Source organism: Protopterus annectens, chromosome 3.part0 (genome assembly GCF_019279795.1).
Source record: "Protopterus annectens isolate FY-2018-M chromosome 3.part0, PAN1.0, whole genome shotgun sequence".
Classification (NCBI taxonomy): domain Eukaryota; kingdom Metazoa; phylum Chordata; order Ceratodontiformes; family Protopteridae; genus Protopterus; species Protopterus annectens.
The window spans coordinates 911947166-911960719 of NC_056731.1; the positions used below are offsets into that span (position 1 = coordinate 911947166).

The 13554-nt window shown below is 36.4% G+C and overlaps 1 protein-coding gene across 1 annotated transcript in view; it reads left to right on the top strand.

Annotated features, from left to right (window-relative positions):
• Positions 1-13554, top strand: part of ENOSF1 (enolase superfamily member 1) — an 852891-nt gene that overhangs the window by 145111 nt on the left and 694226 nt on the right. Inside the window, exon 3 of the mRNA XM_044065235.1 lies at positions 11125-11240. Coding sequence (XP_043921170.1) covers positions 11125-11240 — 116 coding nt within the window. The remainder of the gene's footprint in view (positions 1-11124; positions 11241-13554) is intronic.

The following is a 13554-nucleotide window of genomic DNA, read 5'->3' on the forward strand; positions in this document are numbered from 1 at the left end:
CTTAAACAAATTTTGCCATAATCCTTCTCTGAAGGATCCTAATGGTAAAGCTGCTACCTATGCCTCTGACTTCTACTCCCACTTAAATAGTTGTATTGAGAAATAATAAAAAGTTTGAAAACAAACTCCTGTGGTGCAATACACATATAAAAACATTTTATAAGAAGAGAAAGAAACTGCTTAATGCTTATGAGAGGCCTTATTCTGTCTACCTTAATAGCACACTTAAGCAAACTAACAAAGAGCTTAAGGGACCCTTTAAGAAGCTCAAAGCTGAGATTGAACTTAAATAACCTCTAAAACCAAAAAAAACGAAAAGCCTTTCTTTAACTTTGTCAGGAAGTTAAGAACGTGTTTGGAACTATGCTGCACTCTGTGACACAAATTCAATTGCTAATATCCAATCTAACAGATTAAGTGCAAATTTTACTCCACCCACAATTATAGCTTTCCCATAATCCCAGCTACCCCCTTTAATTATTTTGGAATATGTTCTCTCAGCTGTTTCAAAAACTAAGAATACATTATGCATGTATGCTGACAACGCACCAGGTTGCCTTGTTATTAGTCCCAAACATGTCCTTTCTGAACACCTACTTAAACTCTATAATCTAATCCTCTACACTGGTTGCATTCCTGAAGCCTGGAAAACAGCTATTGTAATTCCTTTACACAAGGGTGGGCCCAAATACATACCCTGGTAATTCTAGACTAGCGTCACCAGTCTTGTATGTAAAGATATGGAGTGCATTATCTCAGACTTCATTTATCTAGATATTGAAAATCTCTCAACTATGGACCTCATCAGTTTGGCTTTATCAAAGGAAGGCCCTGCCTCTTTAACCTCATTCATTTCTTTGAAAAAAATAACCGAAGCAGTAGAGAGTGGTAATGCAGTGCATACAGCATAACTAGACCTGCCTAAGACCTTTGACACTATTCACCCTGCAAGTATTATTGATAGACTTGTAAATCTCATTATAAATCCTTATATTGTGTGACAAATAGCTAACTGGTTGTCTGATGGAACCAATGTGTTTAGAGTAGCAGGTGCAATTTTTTTTAAAGCAAGACACTTACCAGTGGTGTACCACAGGACTCAGTTTTGTGTTTTCTCCTGTTTGGCATGTATTTCTCAGACCTTTAGGCCAGCACGTCTGGCCTGTGGTTAAGTAAGTTTGCAGATGAGTATGAACTGGGTGTTGCTATTTGATCTTTAACTGAGTCAACAACTGCTCCAACACAGTTTAGACCATGCTAACAACTGGTGCAAGGACAATGGTCTCACATAAAATGTAGCATATTTAATTTTGGTAAACAAAACAGTTTCACTTACTGTATAGGAGATGCATGCCTCCAGTCAGTCACTGTTGTATGGGATCTGGGTACTCTTGTAGGTAATTCCTTGGCATTTGACCATCATGTCTCCACAGTAGTTCAGAAAGCCTTTTATCTGGACCATCTGATTTCCAAAGGCATCTCCACTAGATCCAAAGAAGCCTTAATTCCTCTTTAGTCATGTCTTATCAGACCCATTATTGAATGTAATGCACCTTTGGACATATATTTATCTAAACATATAATCCAACTAGAGGGATCTCAGAAGTTCATAGCTAAAAAGATCAATGGCATAAAAAAAACTTAGATATCAGGAGAGACTGGCAGCCTTTTCTCTGTACTCGGTATTTATTTATTTGCAGTTTGTTAACCAGGAAAGTCCATTGGGCCAAAACAAGCCTGTTTTCAATGGAGTCCTGGGGAGAAAAGCTCCATATACAATTATTACAAAGCTAATATCAACAAAGTTAAGTACACTACAATTTTCAAAACTACTAAAAACACAGTAATATAAAAGACAGAATAATAACTTTTGAGCAAGGTGTTGGAACAAAGCATTGAATGAAATTAAAACATAAGTATTTTGGACTACATAAATATAATTTGGAGTGCAGGCACTTATGCCTTATTAAGTTTCACAAGGTGAGAGGTAGGAAGAATTAGAGCAAGAGAATAGAACAGTGAAAGGCGAATAGGCTGAGTTATGAGAAAGGAAAAAAGGGAGTGGAAATGAAATGAAGGGAGTCACTAGGTTGAGGTTTGAGGAAGGAGAGAAATGGATGGGGGATCAGAAATGATATAGAGGGAGTCAGGTGGGTTGAGAGCATGAGCATTCCCAGTGAGGCGAGAGATGGGAATGGAGCATGGTCTTGAAGGTGGTGTAGTTTGGGGTGATTTGAATGTGGGGGGGAGTGAATTCCATAGGAGAGTAAGGGAGAAAGACTGGAGAAATTGTCCAGGTGCACTTGAGGGTTTGTACACTTTGAGGAGGTTCTGGTTACTGAACCTGAGTAGTCTGTGTCAGGATGATGCAAGGTGAGTATGGAGGAGAGGGAAAGCAGTTAGAGGGTTTAAAAATGAGTTTGTGAGCAGTTAACAGATGAATGAATGTAAGAGAGACAGCGGGAGAATTCGAGCCATTTCAAGTAGTGGAGTGCATCACAGTGGTGGGAGGAGGATTTGGTCCCAGTAGCAAACCTAGAGATTTTATTCTAGCAGGATGAAAGTTTTGACTTTAGAGAGGATTGAAGGTTGGTGAGGAGAGGGGCTCCGTACAAGAGAGAGGGGATGAGGTAGGAAATGGACAGTATATGTTTGGAAGAGGGAGTGAGATAACGGCTGTGATGATATAGCATTCCGAGCTTTTGGTGTGTTTTCTTAATACTAGTTTGCATATGAATATCAAACTTTAAATTATAGCACCTAGAAGTTTTGTATGGGAGACTATTTCAATTGGAATCTTATTCTGACTATGGAGAAGGAATTTTTATCGATAGAGGTGTTTTTAGATGGGGTAAAGATTATGATTTTGGTATTGGATGCATTGAAAGCAAGGTGATTTTTCAGCATCCAAGACACTCAGTACAATTGAAGGCATCTTGTTAGTTGCATGAGTTTGGGGAAGAGATTGAGCATAGCAAATTATGGTGGAATTGTCCGCGTATTGGACAAGTTTGGTATTAGGAATGCACTGATGAAAATTATTAATGAAGATGTTAAAAAGTAAGGGACCCAGTATTGAGCTTTGTGGAACTCCAGTTAGAGTGTGTAGGAAGGAAGAGATACTATTGTTCCACTTGACAGCTTGCTGTCTATTAGAAAGGTAACTGGAAAACCAGTTAATAGATTAAGGGGAGAGATTGAGAAGAAAAAGTTTGGACAAGAGAAGGTTGTGGGAAACAGTATCAAAGACCTTTGATAAGAATAGGAGAAGGGTAGATACAATGTTGCCAGAGTCTTGGGCACGGTTGATGATGTCAAGGAAGTAGAGAAGGGCAGTGGTAGTACTATGTCCAGTTCTAATTCCATGTTAGGACTTTTGTTCTAAAGCAATTTGTTTTTTCACTTTATTACGGAGTTGAATATTGCTTCAGTTTTAGTAGGTGTTTTTTTTTTTATTTTAACACTTAAAGCTTCATTCCAAGAAATGCATTGGTGAGTGTAATAGTTGCTTTGTTAGCCAAGGTGGATTTGGTTTCCTTTTTCTTTGGTTCTAAAGGGGGAGCAAAGCTATCTAATACTGAATGTAGTGTATGTGTGTGTGTAACCATTGTCATTGTCAAGAGAGGGTTTTTGGTTCCGGTTTGCTAGGGGTTGAAGTTTTTTAGGGTATGAGTTGTGATGAAGATGGAGGGAGGATGGTGAGCGACATGCAAAGGCAGGGAAATGATCGCTGAGGGAGTTTGGTAGGGTGTCTTTGTCAGAAATGGAGTTGGGGTGAGAAACTAATATCCAGTCCAGAATACTACCGGAGTTACCTGTATTAAATCTGGTAGGAGAGGTAGTTATTTGGGTGTAGTTGTATAGGTTTGTGGTCTGAGGTGATGTAGGTGATTGAATAGAAGTCCAGTTTATATTTACATTCCTAGGAGTATAGTTTCATTGCTTATGTTGGATGAGAACCAAGCGAGGATATCTTCAGGAATGGGGATGTTATTTCCTGGTGGAATATAAAGAGCAGCTATACTTATGTTTTTGTGATTATTTTCAGGAGGGCCAAGGTTAGTTCAGCTGTTGTGAATTGGGATATAAGCTTGGTAAAGGGTGTCACTGTTGGGGAAGAGGAGAAAAGTAGGGCTACTCCACCACCTTTCTTTAGAGTTCTGTCATTTCTTATGATCTCATAGTTGGGAGGGGTAATTTAGGAATCATTTATGTGGGATTTTAGCCACGTTTCAGTGATAGAGAGAATGTCAGGGTGGTAATGGGATAGCCAGACATGAAGGGTATAAAGTTTATTGCATAAACTTTGGGTGTTAATAGTAGCAAAAAGAAGAGATTTATGGTGAAAGGGTGAGGAAGATACATGAGGGTTAGAAGCATGGTTGACTAAGGGTCCAGGATTAGGATGTATGTCACCAGAGAGGAGGATAGAGATTAGTTGGAGTACGAGGGAGGCAAGGTCTTTAGATTCTTTGGAGTTGCAGCTGAGAGCAGGGTAGCTGGAGAGGTATAGATTGTGAGGGATTGGGACTGTATTACAGATATCAGGAAGAATCTTTCTAGTAAAGAGGAGAGAGTCATTATAGTAATAGAGGTGAGGAGAGGTATAAGTTGAGAGGTGAGATTCTTTTAAGACATGTATTGAAGTTGTATGATAGAGAGGAGAATAAGAAAAGTCAGTTCTCCTTGGAGATCTATATCTAGCCTTTCGTGCCATGCATGATATCCAACCTTATTTGATCTCCTATTTCTTCACAGAACTAATGGTACATTAAATAATTAGTTAAAGGAACTAAACCTTCATCAGCAGACAAGTAAGACACATAGACTTGATAGATTCGTATCCCAATGCATCTGTCATCTCTGGAACAAACTTCCACTACATGTCAAGCAGAGTAGCACCCTTGCCATCTTCGAGGTAAACATAGATAATTGGATGGGCACCTTCAAATTATCTCCTGATCTATCTTGTCCTGCCTTCCTTGAGGCTGTAGGGAAATTTTGAATATATTTTTTTTAGCTAGGTTTGAAGTTATCTGCAGACCAATTGCCAAGTACTTAGTCTTGAATATGTGTTTGCATCCCCTCTGCAAAGCCACATTGACCCATATCTATCAATGTTGGCAACACAATTGGCATTCTTTTAGCTAGTATAGACATAAACAGTTTATTGTCATGGTTTAACATTGAAATAGGTCTATATGAAGCTAGGTCTGATGGGTCTTTACCTTTTAGGTAATATGGCCACCATACCTTTCTTCCAAAATACTGGTGCTTCCCCTTCTTTTAAAATACTGTTAAACAAAATATTCTCTATTTTTAACACTTTTTCCCTCTTGACTTCCTCAGGAATACCATCTGTTTCTGGAGACTATCCTGCAGATCAATTATACATCAATATTTTATCTCATCTTTTTTTTTTTATTTTAATTGTTAGTCGCTGAGCCTTGTCTGCATCTAACCTTGGCATAATTAAGTCTTCCATAAATGTTTCCATTTGTGCTCTGTTTTGATGTCCACATTCCTCTGCTTTCTACAAGTTTTTATAACATTTCCAAAATATCTGTAATATCCCTACAGTATTTTTGGTTGTTTATCTTTTTGTAGGCTCCCTAAGTTTGGTGAGGATCCTTTCTACTTTTTGTTCCCTAGGTTGTTGTGCTGATTCCCCCCACCGCTGGAGTTATCAAAAATAGTTGCTGAACAGCAGTCTTTCAAAATTCATGCATGTTGTCCAAATACTCCTTTATTTTCTGTTTAGCACTTTGATTTGAGCCTCTCCCTGTTCTTTCAGATTCCCATTATTCTGCAATACTTCGTTTGTCAGCTCCTCTAAATAATTCATATAGCCTATTAACCAATTCACTCTCTTTTATTTTGTTCCTTATTTTTAAACTCCATTTTCATTTTGTCCCACTCACTAGCTGTAATTTCTGAAGAAATTTCTCTATTCCCTAATAACTCTTGAATAATTTGCACTACCCATTCTTTAAATTCCCCTTTTTTAAATGGGTATGTAGGAAAGTGCCAGTGTCTCATTTTTATATCATTCCCTTGCATTTTATCATAATTGTTATCAGTGTATGATCTGCAGTAGTTATTGGATATGTGGAAGCTTTCAATTAAAAGCACATATTTCTGTGAAATGTAATTTCTGTCCAATCTAACCCAGTTTAATATACCTTGGGGAATCTTCTTCGCATTTCGACTTGGGGAATAATTTGTAAATTCCGTTTGGGTTCCTTCTACTGAATTCACATTTTCCATATCATATATTTTCATAGTTTTTTTTAGAAATCTACCATTGTATGGTATATTTTCCCTTCTAGGTCCCCCTGATACATCCTCACTATTGCAAGTTGAGTTCCAGCCCCCACTTATAAGTAATATTCCTTGCTGAAAGCAGATTATTTCTTTCAAAAATTTCTTATGCTCTACTGTAGTGTTTTTTGGTGGAATATAAGTACATGCCAGTGTAATCACCCTCTCTTGCCAGTAGCCTCTTACTACCACAAATCTACTATTATTTTCTTGTTTCTCTTCTTCTGTCACTATTAGAAGCCCTCTAGCAGTCAGTATTATTACTCCCCTTTTTCTTTGTCCCCGATTGAATATCCATCCTGAAATCTTTTCTTTGTCAAATTCACATGCTTATTTCTTTCCAAATGAGTTTCCTGCAACATTGCTATTTGCATTCTGCATTTCTTAATGTAATTCTCTTTCCTTTCTGTCTATACCTGTAAGGCCATTTATGTTTCAAGATAATATGGATAGTGTAACTATTATGATAAAAAGCTACACGTCCCACCTAATTTACTTGACAGCTTTTTTGAATGTGTATTTCCAACTTTTGTATTACATGTTAATATTTGGCAGGCTGATGTTTTATACAGTTGTTTCTTCTCATGTCCATTTCAATCTGTCACATTTTCAAGACTTTTTGTTTTAAATAAAACCCTCAAACAAAAAATTAAGTACATTTTCAGAGCATCCCATTCCCTGTTGACTTTGAGCAAACACACAAAATTTGTACAACTTCAAAAAATGAAGTTTAGCCCTCCAGATAGGAACAGTTGCCCCAAATTGATAGCCGCATTCACAGATATTATCTAATCTAAAATTAAGGCTACCCATGCTACAGCACATATTATAGCCTGTGTTCCCACTTCCATTGATTGATGTCTGTTCTTGTCTTATCTCTTATCCCCTCTCAGATGTGAAAACTGCTTTTGTATGCTTTGAGAAAATGTTAGCTTTTAACTGTAAGAAAAAAGCACTGGCTATCCTTAAATAAAACTATATTTCACACTATTCTATGAAGTGCATCAAAGTATTCAGGTTTCTAGGGTGGCTGCTGTCTCTTTCTCACTTCCCCTAGTTTCCAACTTTATTTTCACTGAGCTACTTGCCATTATACCATTATGTTATGCATTTCTCCCAGAAAAGAATGCTCAGAACTCTCAAGATTAATTGCTTGCACCTGGGATGGAATTTATTGGAGAAAACTGATAAAGGAACCAAGGTATTGGGAGCAAATAACTAGAGATGGAAAGATAATAGAATGGGAAGATGCCAAGAATTTATTTGGACTGCAGGTTAGAGATTGCCTTCCCTATCAAAGATTGGTATCAGAGTATAGACAAAGAGAAAGAAATACGGGGGTCCTAAATGAAAGACTTGCACTGGCAGAGCTTTTAGTAAAACAGAAGCCACCATTGAAAAATGAATAATTAGTAGAGCATGTAAAATATTGCATGATAACTATAAGAATCTATCAGAGGAGATAAGAAAGAATTGGGAAGAGAGACTGGATAAGCAATTTGCAAAAAAAAAAAAGTGGGAGGATATATGTATGACTCCCAAATATGCAACAAAATCTAGAATATTTAGGATTTTTGCTTAGCAATGTTTACATAGATATTATACTCCAAGTAAACTGCAGAAAATGTTTCCTCAGGTAGACAGCAAATGTTGGAGTTGTGATGGGGAAGAAAGAGGTAATTGGGAACATATTTTGTGGGAGTGTGGTGAGTTGGCAGACTTTAAGGATTCCCTGCGTGATATACTGTCAGAGATGCTGGGTGGATAGATTGGTGTAACAAGGGAGATGATTTTTCTGAGCAATGATACAGAATCAGAATTGCCTATAGATGATAAGGCTTTGCTGTGTCTAATTATTGTCTCTGCCTAAAAAGCAATTACTAGAAAATGGAAATCAAAGTCTAAACCAACTATACTAGAAGTAGTGAATATAGTAACAGAGATAAAACAATTGTAATTGAGATCTTTAGAAAGGGTAGGAGCAAACTACATAAGAAAATTGAAATTGTGTGAACAATACATACAGTGGAAGAATGAGGTGTAAAAGAAGGCAGGACTTAAATGAGCTATGTAATGTTAGACTGAGAATGATTGGGTAGATTATAAGTGATGTATAATGTTTGTAACTGGGAGTATGTCAGTATCGTTTGTGATGTAAAATGCTTACAACTAGGATTGCGTTGGTGTAGTTTGTTTTCATTTATGTAAATGTTTGATTGCCTGTGTCATAAGTGATGGTTTAGTAAAGATGTTTCTTGTTAAAAAAGGGCAGGAAGTGAATAACTTATGTAATGTTGCTTAGATTATATGATGTATATCAGTATATGTGAAGTATAATGTTTGTAAATGTGAACTTGTTAATAAAGTTTGATTACTTTTATAGAAATGTAAATTTGCCTGTCACAAGTGATAATTCAATAAAGATGTTTAAAAAAGATTAATTACTTGCACCTGCAGACAGCTTGTCTCCATATAAAAGTAGTCAGCAATTAGAAAAAAGAGCAGCTAACATCTTTGCTGACACATGAAAAAATGTTTCTAAATTTCACTTAGAACAGAATGTATAACTGTTTTCAGCTGCAGATTTCTTGACTCCCACTGAGAACACTTGCTACTTAAAAAAAAACAAGCCAATATCTTTGCAGATCCAATTACAATTTTTGTGGCTTTCATCATTTTGTCTTACTTTTCAAGCCTACATGCTGACAAAGAACAGTTGTTTATAGTTTAAGCCAAGGACATTAATCTAGACATCCACCCTTGTAAAAATAAGCAAAATTATTTTAATCCTACATGTAGTATAATTAATACACTTTTACACCCCACTTCCACCACAGGAGTCCAAGATCATAGCATGCTAACTTAACATTTGTTACTGTCCAACCTTTCTTCTCTTGTTATACTGTAAAGCATATATTTCCGTGTAACTAAAAAAGTATTTGTATACAACAGTCATTAAAAGATCCCCCACTTTTAAAATCTCCAATATGCACTGTACGAAACTGCTTTACTATGTAACTTGCAGTTTGTATCATGAAATGTTTTATACAAATAATAATAACAAAAAAGTTTTAGTTAGTTTTTTTTTTCATTTTAGTGTAATTATATACAAGTTTAACAAAGTCATAAAATCCAGTCTTTCTCAGTCACTTTTTCTCACAAAGTCATATTTTGCAAATGTGACTGATGGTTTGTAGTGACTGATGGTTTGTAGTCTCCCGTTTTATTTATTCATTTTATTTTATTTAATTTCAGTGTTGTTGGTTTTCATCCTGTTCATGTTATCTCCCAACACCAGACTGGTGTTCAAGTCCAGTGTACTCCTAATTATTCTAGTCAACTCCTGTGCTTTTTAATGCTCCTCAAACATTTTTGTTTGGAAAATTGAGGATGGGTTTGGGGTAAAAGTTAAAGTTGGGTATTCACATAATGGTAAAGGTGTTTACCTTACAGACAGAAGGTACAGGGTTGGATTCACGTCTTTGGGAGGTGTGGCTAGACTTAAAAAGGTTCCCTGGGGTCAACAGCCTAGTAATTACATATGAACTCTGTGAGCTTTATTCTCAGGAGAACTAGAAGCAGAGTATCCTTCTGTTTGCTGGCCCACTTTTTGTTGAAAAAAAGTTTTAATTTCCTCCGTAACCTTTTCTGTATAAACATGTCTTTGATCCTCCAGAAAAAATATTTTGAAGACAGCTAGACACAACAGCTTGAATCTCACACCTGCCTTTTGACATTCCCTGATTGCTGGAATAATTTGCTTCTCTTCTGCATGCTGAGCAGTGAGTAATAATTTTCCACAGTTAATACTTTTCCCTTCTTCCACAGTTTTGTCAGGATCAACTCTTTCTACTAGTATGATTGCATCTTTACTAATATAGGTTTTGGCCAGGTCTGGAGAAAAGACTCTATGTGCCCTTTCAATTAACAAGGCTTGCTGAGGAGTACCAGTCCCATTGCTTATTTGTGCTTTTACAGTTAACAGTCTATTCCTTTCAGTTTCTGTCATGCAGCATAAAAGTCATGATTTTTCTGTGCAAACTCTGTCTTCTACCTTAGCTGTTTCGAATCAGCTCTTCTAGAAAAGCCTTATTTTCAGCTAACCTTTTCTTCATTTCATCCTCTGAAATTTGCAGTTTTATCGGTTCAGCTGAATAATTACTTAAAGCTTTTTCTTTTTTTTCCCTAGAATTTTTCCTATATGAGTTGATACATTCCTTCAGTGTTTCATTTATTTTAAACAGGTCTGAGTACATTTATTTCTTCCCCTAAATTACTGGAAGGTGCCAAAGGTGAAGCTTGAACAACTGCAGGATTCTTCCCAGACAGTGTTGTCTCTTCACCTTTTCTAGTTCTCTAAATGTCTTTTTTGCTGGCATATGGGCAGAGTACTTACTAGCTATTAAATTAATTTTACCCAAAATGACAATTTCACTGATCGATATTCCTCATTTTATCCTTTCACACTGTGAGAACTAAAATTAAAGTGTTGATCAGTGTGCAGCCATCTTGGAAATCAACTCTGGAATTGTTTTAGTCCATAAATGTTTAAATTGGTATCCTACATAGTCATAACAGCAGAAAAAGTAAATATTTCTGCAGAAAAAATACACTTTTATTATTCGTTCACATTATTCTGTATATTTTTAAATGTGCATTTTTTTTTATTTATAAGAATTGAAATGCATGTTAGTAGTGTAGAATGATTTTTTAAAGCTCTTGCCATTTCTTGCTTATTGCATATATTAATTTGCTGTTTACCCAAAATAACTTAAATGTATTGATACTACTTTTTTGTTTCAGTGGTTTGTGCTATAAAGGCTCTTTCTGTTCATGTGATTGGAAAGCAGCTTAAAGACATTGTAAGCGATTTTAGAGGATTTTATCGACAATTGACTAGCGACAGTCAGCTCAGATGGGTAACAGTATACACTACTTTTTTTGCCTTTGTACACTGTATGAGAATATTGAGTAACACATTTAACATAGTAGATTTTATTTGATTGTTTGCTTACTTATTCCATTTATGAGGTTCTGGACCATCATCACTATATTTGGTTTCATTCCCATGGATATGTAATGTCAAAGGTAGTTTCCTTAGCTAGCCTTGATTGTAATAAAAGGCAAATGCCCTAAGATTGTGCTGATGTTGTTGATGCCGTGTAGCTTGTATAAAGAAATGAAAGGAAAAATAAAGTTACTAAACCCTTATATGTATTAAGTTGCTTCTATACAGCAATTTATTTTTCATTAGACTGAATGATTGCATATGTTCAACCATTTAACAGGATGACAGTAATAAAGAAAACAATGTTAAGACAAGAAAATTGAGCCATATATAGGTAATATAAAGGCTGTGGGTAGAAATGTACATATCTACATCATGATGTCACTGTGGATCTAGTTGACATGATCGAATTGCCAGAATGTTGAAACCCACTCTGTGAAGATCACAGTGTCTAACACTGCAAATGTCGAACGCTGACATGATCAAAGTTCAACCTATCGAATACCACGTTAGGCCAGCAGCTCAGACATCCATGCGTACTGCTATTTAAATACACTATACTTTAACTAAATAAATACATACATACCTGTATACACTGTAATATCAGACCTGCTGGCCTACCATGGTAGGGGAGACATGTAAGATAAGTTAAAGATAGTAAAGAAGTCAGGAAGTCAGAGTGAGCAGAGTGAAAGCAGTCTTGGAAGATGGGAGAAGTGGTAAAGCAAAGTCCTGCTGGAGGGATAAAAAGTTAGAATCAAGTCCAGTGCCACATTGCTTTACAGATAAAGTGAAGTAGGCAACAGGAAGTTTCTCAAGGACATTCCCATCTACTTGATGAATAATTTGCACCTGGGGTGTTTCTGTCATGAGATAATAGAAAAGACTGACCTGGCAGATTGGGACGTCTGAGCTGAAGAGGTGGATATTGGACCAAAATAATCTGAAAGAGAAGGGTAAACTGCTTCTTCCAGACAAATTGAGGCCTGTAAACTTTCTTTTTTTTTTTTTTTTTTTTTTTTGAACAAGAAACATATTTATTAAATTGTCACTTATGACATATGCAGTCATTCACTTATGACATATGCAGTCATACATTTATATAAATGAAAATAAACAATATTGACATAATCCCAGCTGCAAGCATTTTACATTACAAACCATATTTATATAATCCTAGCTGTAAACATTAAACATCACTTATAAAGTAGCCAATCATTGTCAGTCAAACATTAAATAGCTCATTCAAGTCCTGCCTTCTTTTAAACCTCATTCTTCCCATCCATTTTTTTCCTATGTAATTTGCTCCTACCCTTTTTAAAGATCTCAATTCCAGTTGTTTTGTCTCTGTTATTATATTCACTTCTGTTAGTAGAGTTAGTTTAGACTTTGATTTCCATTTTCTAGTAATTGCTTTTTTGGCAGCAACCATAATTAGACTCTGCAAGGCCTTACTGTGCCTAGGCAATTCCAGTTTTGTATCATAGCTCAGAAAAATCATTTCCCTAGTTACAAGAATTTGCTCACCCAGTACCTGGCTCTGACAGAAGAGTCTGCAGGGAATCTTTAAAGTCTGAGAACTCTTTACACTCCCAGAAAATATGTTCCCAATTACCTCTTTCTTCCACCTCCAACATTTGCTGTCTATCTGAGGAAAAATACTCTGGCGTCTAATTGGGGTATAAAAATACAGTTTCTCTTCCCAATCCTTTCTAACCTCCTCTGATTAATTCTTATAGTTGTCATGCACTATTTTATACACTCTACTAATTATTATTTTTTTTTTAACGGCAGATTCTGTTTTAGATTTTACTAAAAACTCTACCAGTGCTGGTCTATTGTTTGACTTCCCCCTATTTCTTTCTCTTTACCTATACTCTGATAATCAGTCCTTGATAGGGAAGGCAATCTATGATTTTTTTTGTATTGGCCATACACACACACCCTTGGCAAGAAAATAAGCTACCCACATCCCTGCAGTGGCTCACAATGCTTTCTCTTTACAAATGCGTGCCCCTATATACTCTCTGTGAAGGCTACCAACCAGGCTGTGGTTTGGTGACATGCAGTTGCATCACTGGCCATCCTTCGAAGGACTATGGAGCGTATGTCTTTGCTCTGTTCTCTCTCCCTCCCCCTGCCCCCAAGAATGGGCATGCCCATCCTCCTCTGCCAGATTTGTCAAGCATCTGAGCTATTAATCAAACTCTGGACAAACATGAACA